Here is a 19,565-nt window from a genome sequence, read left to right as displayed (position 1 = left end):
TCGCAAATCTTTCACTCCAGCCTCTTCTCTTCTCATCACAGGATCTGACATGAGTGCGTGCAGTCCAGAGACAGGCCAGGGGAGGAATCTGTCTGTTTTTCATGTGGCCACGGCATGAAGCAGGGAAGGAGGTTTTGAGAGCACACCAGAAACACTCACTCCATCCCTCTAAAGATGGAAACATTTTTGACAGAATAAACCCTTCAGCTACTGCAGCATCCCATGGGAACTGTGGCCTGGGAGCACGTGGCTCTGGGGCCATCTCCCATGACTCCACCACAGACCCCAATTTTCTGTGCCTCCTCACAACATGTCCACTTCAATAATGCGAGATCAGGCCTGGAGCATCTGGGACGCAGGCACTCTCCTCCTAGCACTCTCCCAACCCACTGCATCTCTGTGTATCCCCGATGTGGTGGGGAATGCTCAGCCAGCAGGAAAGGATCAGGAGTGACGCTCTCTCAAAATGCTCATTTATTACAGTGTAAGTCGCTGAGTTTTATGGGTAGCTGCACCGTGCACCAGGAATCGCTCTGCAGTTGACAGGAGGAAGAAGAGGTGGTGATGCTTCCCCATCTCCCTCTGCCGAGGGAGATGGGGAAGGCCTTACAGGCCTCTGATGCACATTTCTCTGTTCATTGTCTGACACAGGATTAGTGCACTGTAACTCACTGCACACAGGCACTGCTGAGGGGAAACACTGCGTGCAGTTACCTGGCACCCCACAGGCAAACAGAGCCCGATACAGGTTATCCCATTTGAACATCACAGCTGCAATGGCAAACCAAACCCTCATGCATGCACACCTATGTTTTCAGGATGCTGCCCTCCTGCTTTTACAGAAACGCACTAGCAGAAGACAGTTACTTGTCAAGGCATTGTTCCAGCAAACGGACTATTTTCCTGACACCTCTCTGCTTAACCCACTCCTCCCAGCTCCCGGGCTCTCCAGCTCCACAGCCAGTGGCAGGCATGGTCCGGGTGCCTGGCCTCGGCACAGGCAAGGTGCCCCAAGGCAGAGCGCAGCTCAGCGCTCGCTCCAACACGTCTCCTCCCTGGCCTTTGCCCTCCCTCCAGCGCTGCTCGGTGGGAAAGGCGTAAGCTGATGCTCACAGAGGCTGCTGTCTCTGGGCCGGGACTCCCAGAGCAGGCAAAGGCTGATAGCAGTTTCATGGGAGACCAAGCCAGAGCCAGCAGCTGGAGCCTGCTGCAAGCAGCACCAAACCCCAAGTGGCCTGGGACTTGGTCATTAACAGGCAGCTTGGACAAACATTATAATCTGGTCTACGCTTAACAATCAGTACAGCCGTTGATAATGAGCTGGAGAAATTGCCCTGTTCAGAGTCTGAGGCCAGGGAGACCACTGGACTGCCCATTTGATCCTGGTGTGTCACGGACATTAAGTCTGGACACCTGCTATGAAGCCAATGGTGCAGCTCCCTGCCAGCGGCCGCTTCCCCGGACACAGTGCCAGTTATTCACCTGTGATAGCCGGACGTGCTTCCCCCCACCACACACAGCCGCGTCCCCCCGACGTGCTCCTGCACAGCTTGCAGCTCGGGGAGGTCCCCAGGCTTGGTGTCTATCAGACAGCATCTTGCAATGATTTCCTCTTTCATGAGGCAGCCCAGCATCTACAACGTCCTGCAAGGAGCTCCATAGATCACCACACTCTGTTTTAAACCTGCCTCTCACCAACTTTGATGCCCCCCAGTTCTTGCACAAACATCTGCCTCGCATGGCTCGTGGCTTCATGGACTACACCGTAAGCTCCTCTGCCAGCCCTCTCCCAGACTGGAGGGTCCCAGTCAGCCACGTCTGTCCCGTACAGAAGCCACTGCTCTTCTCTGAACCTCTTCTAGGGTTTTTCCAACACGTTGATACACCATAAATTTCAGCAATACATAATGATCAGTCCTGCCTTGTTTTCCTTCCTTGTAGCTCCTCATCTGTGTTTAGTCACACAGAAGCTTACTCACTTCTCCCACTGCTGCTTAGTTCCCTTACAAGCCTTACCCTGATGAGTAACTTATCAAATGTACCTGCAGATCAAGCTCCTGAGTTTTCAGTCAGCAAGTCCCCAGGTGCATCTTCACAGTAGAGCACCACCCAGCTCCTACTTCTCTTATCCATCGCCTCTTGTAAGCACTGCAACCAGTGATTTTAATAATTTAGTAGTATCTCACTTCGCCAATTTCAATAGTGATAATTAGGTCAAGCATTTCCTCACCAAACATTTTCTCCCAAATATTTTCCAACACATCCACTTTCTTACCCAGATTCATAACACCAGAATAAACCAGACAGGGGATTTGCTCTCTTCTCCCTCTTGGCCCCATGCTCTTAAAGCATTTAAAACAAACTGAAGGTGAGCTGAACAGCATTTGCCTCACTCCCTGGCTGTTAGCTAGACACCTTCTGATGGCTCTTGCTGTCTGCTGTGCATGCATATGGAGCATCTCTGGGATGCAGCAGGCATCAAAGCAGAAGAGACGCTGGGTGCGAGGAGGAACCATCCTGTTGAGCTGTTTTCCTGGAGATCTACAAGCCTAATTTTATACATATGCTGTAAGAGATCCTGTTAGCGGATTTAAACATTGCAGTCACACGCCATCCTGCTCTGCACTCTTCCCTTCACCACCCGTGTGAAGACACAGGGCCATGTTAGCAGGAGCAGGAGGGCCCATCCTCGCTGGCACACCTTCTCCAGGCAGACATCCCAGCTGCGGCTCTGCTCAGCTGCATCCCACCAGGTTTGGGGAGCAGAGTCATGTTCCTCTCCCTGTCCACCCAGAAAGGTACCAGCATTAAGGAGTTAGTGCTTCGCCAGCGCCTGGAAGATGCAGCATGCTGCACGAGGGCTAACCTCATGCACGGCAGAGCCCAGGGGCCCTTTGCGCCCCGTGCTCATCTCCCACCCTTCATCAGGACTTCTGCCTTCAGGCTGGGCCAGTCAGTGGGAGACAAACCCCGAGAGCTTGTCCACACACTGCCGGGGGGGGGGGAGAAGGAGACCATATTCAGAGATTATGCTACTCCCCAGGAAAAATGCCAGCCAGGAAACCGTGCTGCCTCCAATTTGTCAAATATCATCTTCAGCCAAGTTCTGCTAAATATCCTCATGCCACGTGAGGCACAGTACCTCCAGCCAGGTTTCAGAGACTCCCCTGAGCTAATGGACTCCACTCTTCTGCCCAAGTTGGCAGAGACAAGCCACAAAGCTGCTTCTCCATCCTGTCCCATTTTCCCTCTGCTCCTTCTCTCCTCCCACAGGCTCATCCTGCTGCAGCACGGTCAGCAAAACCAATGGAGTCAAACACCAAACGGCAGTTTTCAAAGCTCTGCCCAAGCTGCTGGATGCTGACGTCTCTCCCTCAGCCCACCAGCTGCTGAGGACATCCAGCTGCTAAACTAATTCTCCCTGAAAACTACCTGACTTGGGCCAAGGATCAGGACCAAGAATTCCCTGGGAAGCCCACAGCTTCCCCAGACTGCCCCTCTGCCACCCCATCTCCTCCTTCCCTCGCATCTTGCCTGCCAGGCAGACCTGCCCATGCTCTTTCACATGTCCATAAGGAGGCTGATAAAAAGCTTGCTGAGTCCTCTTAAGTTACATGACTGAAATGACAAGTGATTAGAGGGATTGAAGCCAGTCGGGAAGTGAATGGCCACCTCTGGATGTGCAGACTGAAAAGGAAGTAGAGAGGTCCGAGTCCTTGTCCTCCCTTCCCCTCCTAGCACGGCTCTGCAAGTCCCAAGACCATTTCATGCTGGCATCATTCTCATCCTGGCAGCTCCTCCTAAGCCTGAACCCTGCTTGTCCACTCCCTGTGTAACGTTCCCATCACTTCTCCCTTGCAGAACCATTGCGATGCATCAAGCCCTCCTCCAGCTCCTCGGGCCTGGCCACACCGCATTAAAACAGGATTTATGAGCCTCATGCACAGACTAGAGTTATGCAGTCTGCACTTCTGCACGCTGCATACCAAGTCCCCAGCTGGTTTAAATCAGATTAACTCCACTGATGTAAGACATTTAAGGCAAGAGAGTTCCATGATTTACACCAGCTAAGAAGCTGTTATATTATAGTTTGGCAGCTGCGGGTTTTAGATCTGAAGTTTTTTGGGCAAGGATCCCAAGCAACAGTGAAAGACAGAGCAGCTGAGTGGCAAAACCCATTTATTCTCAGTGCAATGTGCACACAGCCAGCACGTGTTCCACAAAAGTCTTTTAAAAAAAAGAAAAATAACCCTGGTGTTCGGTTTTCGGTGCCATTGGTCTGCAAAGTCAGTGCCTTGTCACAGCTCCAAGGCTCCAAACAAATCACTAAGTCATGATACTCGGGAAATGCCTCCCTTCAAAAAATGATAAATTTGGGAAACCAAAGCCAGGCAACTTCAATGCAAAGGTTGCTAGCTAGTGAAAAAAAACTATAGACTGATTAATAAAAATGCAAACAAACACACATGAGAGTTTAATATTCAGATCAGGGACTTCGTTTCTGCTGGAGGATGCTTAAGCTTCCAATCAAATCTGGCTTCCACAACAAACTGGTGCTAACACTATGGAACCAAATGTGCCTGCAGAGGTGCACAAAAAGAAGCAGCATTGAGGGCAGGTGAAATGACACAGAAATGCACCAGGAAAAATGCTAATACTACCTGAAAAGGAAGGTTTAGTCCTTTCTCCTCCAACTTAGCAAAGTGGCTTGCTCATGCCAGCAGAGGCTGGTTTGTGAGAGCCAGGAGAGCAGCAGGAGCCCAGTGCCATTCCTACGCCACCCGCAAGACTGCAAGTGGGCAGCAGAGCTGCAGCCTTCCCTGCTGCCTCCCGTCCGGTGCTGGCTGCGTGTCGGGAAGCAGGGAACGGGCTGGGGAGCCCCGCCAGCCCATAAATCACCAGGCACCCAGTGCAGTAAATCTGACCTCCCTTGCAAGGGAAATGTAAATCAGCTTTACTAGCAGCTTCTGAAACAAAAACTAAGCTCATGAAACTGTAAAAATGCCTCTCTAAACATCCTGTGCCCCAAACAGACCATTGAAAGCCCCATCAGGCTGAGGGAGAGCAAACAAGCTTTCCAAGAGATGAGACAACCAGCAGGTTGATGAACTGAGAAAAGGCTTTTCAGACTGAGCAGCTTCTTGCTGGCAGGCGGCACAACATGGATATCTTTAGCGCATGCTAAAGACAGGGTAGGGAATCGGACGAGTGAATTAGCCAGCATTAATACCGTCATTTGTATTCAGCGTACTTCAAAGTACTCGCAATGCAGACATCACCAGACAAAAAAATAAATTACCCACGTCTAATGGAGAGCAAAGTACAGCACATTCGCTGGAGACCAGAGTAATGATCGGCAGGGTTGGATGGGACCCTCGGACCTGCCTTGCCCCACAGCCCTTGGGGAAGGGCACAGGGGGACAGGACACGAAGCAGGCCACCTCCTCCCTCCCTGCTCTTCCCTAATTCCTGCCAGCACAAATTAAACACCACTGCCCCACCACTTAATGAGCTAGCGTGGGATGGCTGTGCCTCCCAGACAGGGGCATGGCCAGAGAAAGCCTCATGAACTGGTGCAGAGGCAGAAGCTACTGGGCAGAGCCAAACTGGGACAGGGCCCAGCAGGGGACAGGGGAGTTGCCCCCGTAACGTCCCAGCAAGAGCAAGACTGCACCTGAGATCCATGGTAGGAAGACTGCAGGGAATCTTCTGGCTGAGCAGAGGCTCCAGATGCCGAGGAAGCTGCGGGTGGTGCTAGCCACCAGCTATTTCAGCAACACACACATGTGGGAAGGGGCTGCCACTGCGTGCCATCCACAAGCAGCTTTGAGAGGCTGGTCACCTCTCCTCCTGGGGCAGGCGTACGGCCAGGCAGCACCCCAGGTCTCCTTGCCGCCACTGCCAGCGGCACCCTGCTGTGGCACAGGGAGGGCGACAGGCAGGGCTGGGGGAGCTCCGGGGAAGGGGTTCAGAGCACAGGGATCCAACACCCTCCCCGTGTGACCAGTCCAAGGCTGGAGAGCACGCTGGACCCAGGAGAAGCACCCATGCGCAGCTGGGGAAGGAAAACATGGCATCAACTGAGCCAAGCCCTCTTTGCCAGCTGCCTTGTTTTCCTGCAGATTTATTGTTGTTCCCGCACTCAATAACAGCAGAGCAAAGGCGCAATAAGGAAACTTAAGTGATCTGTGGCTGCTAATCAGCAAAGCTTTCCAAAAGCTCACCGAAGCCAAGAGGAAAGGCTCGACAACTGCTCTCTGCTGACGCTTGCTAGCACACAGCCGGGCAGCCGTGCCACAAACATGAGGCACCTCTTTCTGCTGACACCCCATGGGGAAAAGGGCTGTGATCACACACAGGGCAAGCACACTTGCTCCTGTCTCGCCTCTCCTACCACCTTAGGGTGCGAGGGCAGGGCCAGCTGCGGCACAGATAACATCCTGCCAGCAGAGAACTGGATGTGAGTGGTCTTGAACCGAAGGGTCCATCACTGCAGGGAGGAGCAGAACCCCGGGAGCCCACCGTAAAAATTCGTTAACTTTCTTTGCATTTCACACAACAATGGATAACATACCAGTGCAGAAGAGAGTCTGTGTTGCCAGAGGCAGCTGCTGCGGCAGCTCAGCGGAGGCTTACCTTTGGGCATGATGCGATGCATTGCGACCGACAAGAAGAAGATCGAGTCACTGTAGTAGGTGCCTGATCCAGCACTGAAGTGTTTCTGCATGGCTTTGACAATTGGAAACAGCTTTTCTGTCAGCTCGTTCACATCATGGACTATTACCTAGGAGAGACACCAGAAACACCACTTAGCCACTGCCTCGGGGGACTGGCTCAGTGCTGGCAGCCTTTGCTCAGCCTGCACTGGCACAGGGAGAGGGGGAGGTTGTTAAACACAAATACTGCTTGTGGCAGTGCAGCTGCACAAAGGGGCCCGACTGCCCTGGCCCCTGCACACTGCACAGCCCCCTGCCGTGACAGTTAGCTAAGGCGTCAGGGAAAGAAAGGAGGGAAGGATTTTTACGACCATTTCATAAACGTGAGATGGGCTGAGAGACTCAAATCCATTCATACAATCAAGTCTGTTCAACGTTTGGGGTTTTTTTCTGGCCTGTTCCCACTGCCTAATGCAACCACATATCTGGTCTCCCATATGGAGTCCGTCAGAAGAGGTGACGGTTCACTCCAGGCTCTGGCATCCTGCCGTTTTGAGGCAAGCCAGACCACGTCACTTACCCTGAGGACCAAGACCCGCTCCCTGCTACAGAGGCAGGCTGCGACAGGGCCAGGGACGCAGCCCGGATTTCCTGAACCTCCGCCCAGCATGGAGGCAAGCTCTGCAGCACGTCCCGCCGAGGCTGGAGGGGGAGAGGAATGACGGGCCACAGCACGCTGATGAAAATCCAAACATCAGCAGTTACAGCAGAGCCAAGCATCTTCTCTAGATGGATCTCAGCCTGCTTTGTGCTGGAGCTTTGCTCTTGCTCATCCAACAATGCTCTGCACTCCTTAGACCTGCTGGAGCCCACGCACCAGCACCAGCACATTGCGCAGGTCGTGGCTATGGGCCAGAAACAGGAGCAACTGCAAATGTACCTTGTCAACTACTGAAATTTTACAAGCTTGTAAGAAATTTTGGTCAAAGTCCGAGAAACAGGAACTTCCATGCAGCCCAATGCTTGTTAAACACACAGAAGGATGCAGGTCACTGAATCACACAAGATAACAGGAGGGATTTTCAGGGTAATTAAGAGGGACAAGGGACACGACCCCGGTGCGGATAAGGGGGAGTGCAGGAACTCAAGTGTGGAGACTTGAGGTCGCACCGCCTTCTTCAGGCCAGGGAAAGCAGGAAGAGCCCAGTAGGAACTGAAGGCCAGTGAGGACACGACTTTGCAACAGTACTTGAATTTTGGAAAGGAGAGCCTATATCCCTTGTTTGAGGGATACAGAGACACTTCTGTAAGGCTTCAGCAGGGAACTCAACCCCATGACTCCATAGGTCCCTTCCAAACTAAACTATTCAACAGTTCTATAGTTTTACTCCTTTTTCTTACTAAAACTTCATCTGCTCAAGAGCAAGGAGCCCTGCACTATGCACTTAAACATACAAGATAGAGCATTTGCTTTTTTTAAACCTCAATCAAGTCAAGTGCTTCAGAGGAAAAGGCAGCCTGAGCGGGTGCAATGACCATCCGTCCTCTCTATGAGATGCACAAGGGCTGCTTTGATGCCCAGCGAGGCTGGCACAGAGACAGAGCCAGGGAGCAGTCTGGAGCTTGTTCCTCCCACACTTTCTCACAGAAAACATTACCCTGATCAAAGCGCTCTCGCATCCGAGCAGAGCTCGCCAGAGGCGGGGAGCTGCTCATGGGACCTGCAGTACACCGAACAAGGCACGGTGATGGGCCCATCCCAACCCTAGGCACAGCAGCTGAGCACACAGTGAGGTGCCATTGGAGGAAACCCCAAACACTCGCCCTTGGCCAAGGGCTCGATGCTGGCCCCCGCCATCAGCCAGGCGCTGTACGACAGCCCTTGCACAGGCTCTGTGGCCAGCGTGTCCCTCGACAGGGCAGCCACGCTGCTGGCGTCCTGGCTGCTGGGCTCAGGGCCAAGCGCCTGCAGGAGGATGGCAGGCAAAACAGAACAACACGTACCAGGAATTGGGAGAGCTCAGCAGCAGTCACACCTGGCTTTGGATAACACAGCATACATAATCCTTCCCTGAGACACAGTAAGGGAGGAAACTCCGTTACCAGGAACATTACGGCAGCATCTTGCCCCAGCCCTGCCAAGCTTCACCAGCACGGTTAGCACCAGCAGCACTGCAGGAACGGGCAGGAGAGCAGCACAGCTGTGGGGAGCAGGTCAGCAGCACCAAGCGCTGCTGACGGCAGCTATCCCTGGGTTACCAAACACAGCAAAACACCACTATTCTCCAGGTGCAAAGGCACTGACCACCTGTGCATGGAGCTGAGCACCACCAGCACTGGGATGCGTAACGCTCTGCTCCCAGCCCAGCTCGGTAGAGGCAGCTTCGGGGTCTGGCCGGACTGGAGAGGAGAGGCATGGAGGAGAAATACAGCACCTGTAACCGCCCTTCTGCCTCCAGCAAAGGCAGCCTGAGGTCTGCACAGCACATAGGAAACAGCTGAGCAGGGGGAAAAAAAAAGTCAAACCAATTCCAGTCACTCTGAAATGAGCAGAGTGCCAAGCACCAGTGGACAAAAATCATGGGAAAAATACTCCTGAAACTCCAGACACAGCATCATATGCCTTCCCTCCCCTGCCAAAGAAAACAGGAAAATTTGTGTCTTTTGCCCACCCTTTGGTTAGGCACTTCTGCAAAGCAAACTCCAGAGCAGCTGAATCTTCCTTCTGCAGCCACAGGCCGGCCAGCCTCTCCAGGACTGTGAGGGCTTCTCCTCTGCCCACTGCTGACTTTAGCACAGCTTGTTGATCTGCTGCTAATTTTGTACTTTGTTATTTATTTGTGTAGCAGCTTTCAGTAAATCCCCGTAGCTAAATCCGACCATGTTTGCTGAGGACATTAAGAAAAGTAAGTTCTAAGGGTTTCCTGTGCAAGCACAGTTTTATAAACACACATCCTGCACTGAGAAAAGACCCTCTCGATTGATTCACTAGAAAAAAAAACAACCCACGTTTCATTTCTCTTTAATTTTCCCTCCTTCTCATGCCAGGTATCTTTGCAGCTCTCTTGTAAGCCTGGGGTGACAGCAGCTCAGTTACATTCACCCCAGCATGTCTTCACACAGCGCCGGACGCACGGAGGAGTCGGCGTTTGGCAGCATCCTCCACGGGTCTGATCTAAACAAGCAACCAGGAAGAGCAACGAGCAGACAGCAGTTAATTTTATTCTCGGAGGGGAACGGAATAAATAAGCGATATGAATCAGCACAAGGAGTCAGACTGCGCAGCCCAGAGTTACAGGAAACGGGGCAAGCTGGGGCTCTCTCTAAGCAGAGTACCAGCTGCTGAGACAGGCCCAGGCTCGCTCCCGGGCACTTCCTGCTCGCTGGGAAGTGGGACAGGCTGCAGAGATGACCCTGCAACCCACGGCGCAGGACATGGTCTCTGCAACTGTGAGCATAAAAGCCCTGGTAGGAGCCCAGCAGAACCCCGCAAGCCGGGGCTCGGAGGCCGGGGCACGGGCAGGAAGGGCACGGCCCGGCCGGGTGCCAGCGTGTGGCCGGTCCTTCCTCCGGCACCGCAGCTCCCCGGTGCTTCCCAGCCAACTTCCTCCGTCCTCACCGCTCTCCACCCCACGCAAAAAAGCCGTGCAGGAGCCAGCTCCATCGCGGAGCACCAGCTCCATCTGCCGCTCGCCGTCGGCACACAGCGCTCCCCGTTCCACATCTGGCACACATCTGCACAAGCACTGTGGGGCCAGTGACGCCATGTCACGACTGCCCCATGACTGAGACAGCCCAGGTCCGCCCTGCCCTACTCAGCAGGGAGGGTCCTGTGCCTAAGCTGCTCCCACGCACCCCACCGAGGTGCATCCCAAAGTACCCCTGCTCTCACCCTCCGCATCCTGCCCTGGCAGGCTGCAGCTAGCTGCTTCAGTCTCCAGGAGATTTTGAAGGCTCCTGAATTTTCTCAGGGAGAGACAAGAGCTGGCCCATGACCTTCCCCCAGGGTTGGGATCCTGGTCTGGTTCCTGGGCTTCGCTCTAACGGGGGACCTGGCTGATCCCAGCTCTGCTAGGAGGGAAGGGCAAGGGCAGCTCCAAAAGCAGAGCCCAAATCACATCCTCGTGAAGAAAAAGTTACATTCATGGCCATCATCTATCCTGCCAGAGCAGCTCAAGCTGCCCTCTGAGCACGTTATCAAGCCTCGTCTCCAGGTCTGCTCTAGCAAAACAGCGTAAGAACCAGGAAAGTGTTCTGGGGACACCAAAAGAAGCCAGGAAAGCCAGGTCTCAGGATGGAGATGGGTTACTGCTGGAGCTACCTAAGGACAAGGTTGAGGATCAACCACCTTCAACATTTAGCAGCACAAAAGTTCCAAGTTACGGTGACGTTTCCTGCTGATAAAGAAGAAGAATGAGGTAGGCTACAGCAAGAATAAAAGTCACTGTCACCTGCCAGTGTACCAGAAATTGTCACAGTATTAAGGACAAGGTTGTATGCTTCAGGAGCACACAACAACCTCTGCTCTCTAGGAACTCTCCACCTAAACACAGAGAAGTGGATAGATCTGAAGTGTACTGCCAACTGCAGGCTAGTTAATGAAACCAGGATACATCAGGCTCTGCCAGGAGAGGGAAGAAGCTGTCCCACTGAGCAGAAACCAGTGAGATCTCACCTGAGCCCTCCAGACCACACTGCTTGCTCACAGCCAAGAGAGATCAGTTCTGGCGCAAGATCTGCTCACCGAGCTGTGAGCCAGGCTTTACTGTGAGCCCACAAGCACCTACAGACAGAGGCCCACCCCGCAACACTCATCGCTGCACACCCCTACCTCCCACCCCCACCTCACGCAACCTTTAACTAGCAAGCCTGTGTCCTCCTGGGGAAGCAATGCTGGCAAGGCTGCCCACAAAAGAGTTAGGTTTCTGAGAAGAGCGGACAGCCGTAAGGCAGCCACAGGCACACAGCAGTGTCTGCAAGGGATCTGCACGCCATGGTGGCCTGGGGGTCCCTGCTCCAGGGGACACGATACCACAAACCTGAGCTAGGCTGTTGCAGTGCACTGTCATGGGGCACTGCTAGTCTACCCTGCTGCGGCAGGGGGGAATCCTGGAGGTAGCTGTGCACCCCCCCCCAGACAGGTTACCCACTGCGCGTACGTGACCTGAGTGCCAGCACTAGTAAAGTGCTGTTTAAGAAAATGGAGAGGTGGGATTATTTACCAACAAATGATCTGCATGAGCAACGTTAAGGTTACATCTCTAGCTACATCTCAGCAGAGTTCAGCTAATATTAAATACGTGAAAGATGAGAAATGAAAAGTTACAGCAGAAGTAAAGGACACTTCCAAGCAATGCTCTGCAGCGGCACCTCAGGACAGGAGAGTCAAGTTACCTGGAGTCTCTGAATTTAACACTCCTCCAGTTTTCAGACACCTGTTCAACGTGAAGGAAAGCCTGACTTTGCATGGACTGCACCGACTACATTTTTGGGAGACAGAACCATTTCTCTGGCAGGTAGCAGGATGAACAATTGCACGTGGAAGCACTCCAACCTTTGCAGGCTCTCCATTCCCTTTTTCAAGAGCCGCTAGCAGGAAGGTGACAGCCTTTTCTGATCACGGTCCTGCAGGACCACTTGGGAAGCCATCTACGCACATGGGTCCTTGTGCTGAGATGCTGAACCGGGGCTAACAACAGAAGAGGAGCTGCGTTGCTCAGAGCAACTGCTCTTCTCCAGCAGAAGTGTTTTGCCAGAGATGTTCCCGGGCCACGCAGCCACTCAGTCCTGGGCAAGATCATCACCGAGCTGCACCAGGACACCTCCCAGCAGGCAGCAGCAGGGAGCACGGGGTCTCAGCTCACACAGAACCAGCCCTTCCAAAGATTCAAGAGACGGGAGAGACCGCAGCCGCCTTCAACACGGACGGGAAGCAAACACCCTCTGTAGGGAGCTGGAGCAAGGGCCGTCAGTCGAGAAAGTTTCTTTTCACTAGACTGCTGCTTCCTCTGCCTTACGGGAAGACTAACGCTGCTCAGAACCCCGGGCAGGGAGGGCCGGTAAGCCACAGCCCCGGGAGATGCTCCGGCAGGGCTGCACGCACCCGTCCCCAGGCGTCCCGGCGGGGCGGGCGGCAAAGGCCAGAACCGCGGTGCCGCGCTCCCCACGGGCGCCCCGCCCAGCCGCGGGAGGGCTCCGCGCACCCCCGCCCGCCCCGCCGGCCGCACCTGGTGTCGGAAGGCGGCGCCGCGCAGCAGGTCCCGCAGCAGGCCGAGGCCGATGTCCCTGCTGGCGCCCTCGGTGACGAGGTGGAGGTGCAGCGCGTCCCCGCCGCCCAGCCGGCCGTGCCGCAGCAGGGAGCGCAGCGCCGCCTGCCCCTTGGCGCGCAGCGCCGGGCTCCGCTCCGCCTTGGTGAACATCATCAGGAGGTGCAGGTCGCGGCCCCCCCCCGCCGCCGCCGCCTCCTCCCCGCCGCCGCGCTGGGGGTGGCGGTGGGCCGGGGAGGGCGGCGTGGCGCGGAGGCGGCGGGTGGCGCTGGAGAAGGTCTCCCCGCCGCCGCCCAGGTAGTAGAAGGCGCATACGGCCAGTGCGGCGGCCAGCGCCAGGGCGCAGGGCTGGGAGCGCGCCCAGCCCCGGCCCCAGCCGCGGCCCATCGCCATGCCGGAGGCGGGCCCCGCGCCCGCCCCGCGCCCGCCCCGCGCCCGCCCCGCGCCCGCCCCGCGCCCGCCCCGCGCCCGCCCCGCGCCCGCCCCGCGCCCGCCCCGCGCCCGCCCCGCGCCCGCCCCGCGCCCCAGGGAAGGCGGTGCCAGCATACAAAGGTTTAATCAAGTACAGTATTTACAATCCTTACAGCATGTACAGGCGGTTAACTACAAAGGTAATAGTACGTTTCAATCATTTACAATGACGAACTACAGAAAACTACATTCAAGTTTTAGATACAAAGTCTACAGCCTTGATAAATGCGAACGAGGGGTGGTTACACGTTCTTTACAGTTACACCTTAAGGGGGAAGGGTTCACAGGAGAACGCGAGCATCTTACTGCTGGAATGCTTAAAAACCGCCAAGTACAGAGAGACGGGTGGATAAAGGAAAAAAAAGTTCCTCTCTGCTTGAGGAAATGATGATTTCTATCAAAACATGGAAAACTGGGGATGGTAACAGAATGGCGAGTGGGATTTTTTTTCCTCCTCTATCATCTCCTTCCATGGGAAGAGAAACAAGAAAATAGCGTATGCAGAAAGAGAAAGCAAGCATATGAAAGGGGACATACCAAAGTGGTACATTCATCCTTTTCCCCAGTATTGCCTTTCCGGAGTTGTCCCTGTTTTAAAAACGTAGTTTTGTGCAAGAAAAAACATCCATCAGTGAACAGGCAGAGAGGGTAGTTTGCAAAACTGACTCTCAAAATACTGTCAGTGAATAAACAGAATAATCAGCTCAGTCCTTTTGACAGTGTAAAAATATTACAGCCTCAGTCCTTACACATTATTTGTAATTCTATCAAACGGTCCTTTCACAGTCACTGTGACACTTGAGATTCTCACGGTCACGAAGCAGAGTTCACATCCACACTTTGTAACAGATGGCTGCAGAGAAGCACCAAAGCCCTGGAAACATCTCAGCCAGTCCGGTGCCTAATCGCGTTCTCACCTTTTTTCTTTAGTGCTACAAAGTTTTTGCTCTACCCAGAACTCTACTAATTTGGACAACGCATGTGTACTGATGTCACACTGCAAAACAGGAAAAACTTCCTCTTGTATGGGGATTTGCTGACAGCAGTTGGAAGGTCTGGTTGCATTTTCTAAAACTATTTCAGCTCAGTATATAAATAGATAAAATATAAAACCCCCCAGAGTGAAAAACACAGCATTGATATAAGATCCTTCCTTAGCGCACTAACATTAGAAGCCACGAAAGGTACAATCCAAAGCTGCTGACATCAGTGGAAAGACCGCCACCGATTTCGGTGACTTCCTGGATTAGGTCCTAGTCGGCAAGGAGGCTGAAGTCCACAATGTGCTAATGAACAACCGAAATGTGCGTTCAGACTGCTGTATGTGCAGCTTGTGAAAGCAAAGAGACTTCTACCAGACTTGGGCCTTCACCCAAACTGATAGGAACAAAGTCCAGTATGTCTAATATAATTTAGTGGCATAATTCAGTATGACAACTCAGCAATTTAAGTTTATATGGACTGTACTGACATTAACATAAAGTATGAAACCTTATGGACAATCAAAACAATACAGACCGCTAAGGAGACACCGGACACCATTTTAATCAACAGGGAAAGTGAATTACACCTCTGAAATCAAGATGCATCAGAATATATGTTGAGCTCTTCGACATTTGTCTTTCCAAGAGACTTTTGGAACACATGATCTAACTCTGGCTAGGAAAAACATTACAAAAATCTTTCACTGGTCTATCTAGTAAATTACTAAAAATCCATGTGAAAGCTGATTTTTGAACTGTGTTAGGAATCTACTACTTTGTACCTCACCGATTAAGATCTACTACATGTCATACCTACAGAGAAACAGGAACTGGAATTGAAGCTTGCCATTATCTGGTACAGAGTACAAGAAGTTAACCCACAACGGAGCCTTACTGTCTAGTAACCTAGTTATACTCAGATACATACTGTAATAAAAAGGGAAGTTTTCTAACATTACTGAACAGAAGATTAGCGCTTGAGTCAAAACTCGCTATGGAATCCAGATCTTCAGAGCCTTGGCGATAATCACACTTTATATTACCGAGGGCTGAATCCTGCGAGTTAGAGGGGCCCTGGAGCACTGAGCCGGCCAGCGTCGGGCAGGACTAAGCTCTCAGTACATTGCACAGAACTTAATGGCATACTCATTTTAGTTGATGAGCAACACGTTTGCATGTGTATTGCACCTGGCCTGAAAAAAAACCTTTAACTGAATGGAGTTTATACTGGACATCCTACCATACCTAAAGGGATTGGGCAAGGAGGCTGCAGGGTCCAAACTGACATAGCTACTCCCCGAACCATGAAAACTCCAGAGCTCCCGACGAGAGTAATACAACCTGGGATCGGGTTTGTTAGTAGTCCTCTAGCATAAATAGACCCATACTGCTTCCCAGACAGATGGCAGCCAGGAATGCAGCACATCTGCAGAGCTACAGGGAAGAAACTTTTTCTGTCTACAGGAAGTCATCCTGCAAAATTTGTCAGAGATTGTTGTGGCTAGGAAGGAAAATACCAGTGGAGATTCGAAGTAAGTGTCTGGGCCAGTTTTCCAGCAGCATGGACTGAGATAGCAATTATGCCAGTAAGTTTTAGGTAGCTTTACATTACAGCCAATCACACTATATACTGCCTGTCACGTAGGCTGCAAAAGACAAATCTTTAGAAAAAACTTGTATCTAAAGTGTATACTACACAGTCATATCTTACATAGCCCCATCTGTACACTGGGAATTTCACTTTCTCTAAGATCTACCAAAACATCCATTGCTGTTAAATATTGCAGATTAGGAAGTATATTATCATTTCATAGACAGCTATTTAAAAAACAACTTACTAGAAATCACTGCTTACAGGTGATATTCCTAAATTTCTTATTATTCAGACTAAATACACTCTTTAAATGGGCAAAATCTGCTTTTCCTAGAATAATTAGAACACACATGAAGCAAGAACTGCTTTCTAAGATTCTTCTGCTTGGAAAAATAATCTATTGGACAATTCTGAAACGCTATTAACTTTGTGGCAATAATCATTCAGACTTGATGCATTATTATACATTTGATGCAAAATTATAAATATTTGAATTATCTTGTTAAAACTTACAGTGCCAGAAAGTTTAATTTTACCATAGTTTACAGAATCTTTTTACCCAATTTTGCTTATCTTAGCTAGCTTGCAGAAAAGCCAATTCATTTCCTAAATACATTTAAACAGCAGGTTAGCATAATGCCATGGCTATCAGGATTATTAAAAATTCATGTTGATACTACGTTACCTAAAAATTCTCCTTAAGTTGTCCATAGGGCAGACAAATAGAGCATAAAGAATTGCATCTGCTGGTTTAGGGCTTTAGGTGATTAGTATCTAGGTATTAAATAACCTAACACATAAGCATCTATCTACAGACACTGTTTAGGCATGCACATCACCAGAGTGGAGCTCACTATTGAATAAAGAAAATTGTGTTGCTGCCCTCAGAACGTAGCTGGAGACTGCTCATTTGTTACTTTGCAAAAATGTGCAGCAAAATTCCTAAGGTTTTCTTGTGCACACCTTAGTTTAGGCAACATGTATACATACACATCTTTGTGGATTATATAGAAGATACTGCTTCCTGATATAAAAGACTGATTGCCCTAAATTTAGGGTGGCTGCATTACATATGAGATTTTATAGATTCAGCTTAGGGCTAGTAGAACAGCAAAAAGAAAAGGTAACAAACAGCCTTTGTACAGCTGCTCTACACAAACTCCATTGGCTCAATATTTATTTTCATGTCTCAAATGTCAAGTTTTGATGTGAAAATACTACAAACCAACCCCACATCGTGTCCAGAAGGATTAAGTTTATTTCTCATGAAAGGTTCCACATGCTTATTTAAAGTATACTTGCTGCACAGAAAGTTTAAATTAAGAGGAAAAAAAAAGAAAATAGACTGCTCTTAGAAGTTTGGTCCTCCAGGACATATACCTATTGTGACTGACCCGCAGTCACTAGCATAAAGGCCAGCCTGGTGCTAAAGCTTCCACTGTGAAAGAGCTTGCAAAAGGGCAGGAGTTACCATGTCTTGTTATTAACAGCCTACCTCTAACCAGAGTCAGCGTAGGAACAAGAGAATCTGTTAAGTTATAGGCCCACAAATAGAACAACTCAGTAAGTCATTGCTCGATTTCTGTTCAAAACAGTCCCAGAAAATGCAATCCAGACCTTCTTGTCAGAGGCACGTTCTTTATGGCGATAGGGAGAGCGATGACAGCACTCAATACTAAATAGCAAAGCTGGTCTGACCATCCTGCCATCCCAAGTCTGCAGCTCATATAGCTGCGCTCTGCTAGTTTTAGGTATGAGCTGCAGACAAACTTTGTACTTGCTAACAGGTACTACTTTTATACTGAGCTAGCAGGTATTCCTTTTTTTAAACCTCCTCTTCAGCTGCTGAGGTATACGTACTGTGAAACATAAAACAACTCATACATTTCCCCAGCTACCACAATCTAAAGCTACATCGGAGTGGTCATTTTATCCAAACTATCTAACAAAATGCATATAATTCATCCTGTTAAAGTAAAAAAAAAAAAAGTCTTGCACTATAAGCATCAGGTTCTTTTCCATCTTGACACTTAAGACTTCTGGGAATCTGACTGCTGGAAACGGTTTAGCTTCTCTGGATTATTTGATGCCATTTGAGAAAAGTCACGAAAAATATCCTGATAAGTTTCATCTCCTAGGTAGAAAAGAAAAAGGAAACGGTTTAAAACATTTGTAATAGTTAATATGACCCACCATTGCACAAACACCCTACTATCCTACCAATTACTGTAAAACACTTATTCATGTATAAACATTGCTTATAGATGGAATGATGCTGATGTGAACTCTTGGGGACTGTTTACTCGCATGCACATTCTGTAGAAGCAAATTAAAGCCAAACTATACCTGAAATAGTACCTCACAGGCAGCCACACAGAGGAAAGTTCAGAGTTAGAAAGGAAAAATGAAAGCATTTTAAAGCAATGTAAAAAGAAAAATGTTTATTAGCTATTAAAGAATAAAATCCTTGTTTTTGCAAAGAAGTATAACCAAGATTCTCTTTAGAAAAGTAGAATTATGGCATAAATAAAAATTTACTTGGAAACAGAGGTCAGAAGTCTTACAGCCAGACAGAACTCTTCATGAAAGAAACAATCAGCAAGCAGTAATATAAAAAAGCAATCTTGAGTAGAGAAATTATCTTTCATAAATCCTTTTGGCCTATTACTTCAAACAGATTTTTACCTGCATTACTGAATATTCATTACATCTTTTAGTTTTATCCACAAGAGTGATGATACTTTCCTTAAAAAAAAAATTTTTTTTTTTTAAAAATCTTCACCCTTTGTGCTTAAACACAACCCGACTAGTTGTGCACATTCCAAAATGAGGGATGGCAGCGATTTCCACCAGGCCTGTCTCCCTCCCCCTCCTTGTCTACACAGGAAAACACATTCAGGAATGATTACTTCTTGAGTCATTGCCAAGCCATTCTTCTGCCACTTTAAAATAGACATTTTTACATTCTTTCATCTGCTGCAGCATTTTGGGCCTTGAGTTCAGGTTTCATTTTAAAACATTAACCATAGCCTATTGCCTCCAAAAGGAATTAAATGAATAAAACATTTGGTCTGGTCAGGAACTATGCAGCCATCCAAATTTTACTGTCCTCCCAACACAGGTGACCACCCAGGACACAAGATTCCAGCACTTGCTGACAGCTTGATTAATAGCACGACAAAGAAATCAACCCAAAATTTCTCTCTCCACATATGTTGAACATTAAGATTTTTTCCCCCCAATAGATTGTGGAAGAAAAGTATTATTCCACCACTTTTTTTCCAAAGGGCAGTTTTAAAAATTTTTTTTTTTTTGTGTTTAAAAGTTTGCACCACAGTGGAAAGTTACACTGGTAAGTTACACTGGTTTTGTTTTTCCACCTTTTAATGCACATTTCCAATATTAGAACTATTTTTCTTTTGGAGATGAGACTCCATTCATTTGAAAACACTTTCAGAAATAACAACTGACCTTCCAGAAATATTTAACATGGATACCATGTGGATTGATATAGAGATGTAATGACACAATTCTTCCCAGACTTTAAAAGATAAATACATTCAATACTGCTCTACTAGGAAACGTTAGTTCTAGT

General features: G+C 49.8%; 2 protein-coding genes across 3 annotated transcripts in view; both read right to left on the bottom strand.

The window, feature by feature from the left end:
* XXYLT1 (xyloside xylosyltransferase 1) overlaps positions 1-13,325 on the bottom strand; it is a 37,918-nt gene extending 24,593 nt beyond the window's left edge. Inside the window, exons 1-2 of the mRNA XM_075761209.1 lie at positions 12,884-13,325; positions 6,637-6,784 (exon numbers count right to left, since the gene is read on the bottom strand). Coding sequence (XP_075617324.1) covers positions 6,637-6,784; positions 12,884-13,315 — 580 coding nt within the window. The 5' untranslated portion in view covers positions 13,316-13,325. The remainder of the gene's footprint in view (positions 1-6,636; positions 6,785-12,883) is intronic.
* Positions 13,326-13,459: 134 nt separating this feature from the next.
* The window catches only part of ACAP2 (ArfGAP with coiled-coil, ankyrin repeat and PH domains 2), a 68,955-nt gene continuing 62,849 nt past the window's right edge, over positions 13,460-19,565 (bottom strand). Inside the window, exon 23 of one of the 2 annotated variants that reach the window (XM_075761208.1) lies at positions 13,460-18,104. In XM_075761208.1, coding sequence (XP_075617323.1) covers positions 18,001-18,104 — 104 coding nt within the window. In that variant the 3' untranslated portion in view covers positions 13,460-18,000. The remainder of the gene's footprint in view (positions 18,105-19,565) is intronic. The other variant, XM_075761207.1, reaches the window with a different exon arrangement.

Source organism: Balearica regulorum, chromosome 9 (assembly GCF_011004875.1).
Source record: "Balearica regulorum gibbericeps isolate bBalReg1 chromosome 9, bBalReg1.pri, whole genome shotgun sequence".
Taxonomy (NCBI): Eukaryota; Metazoa; Chordata; class Aves; order Gruiformes; family Gruidae; genus Balearica; species Balearica regulorum.
The sequence above is the reverse complement of the archived record's forward strand: the minus strand, read 5'-3'. Positions and strand labels throughout refer to the sequence as shown.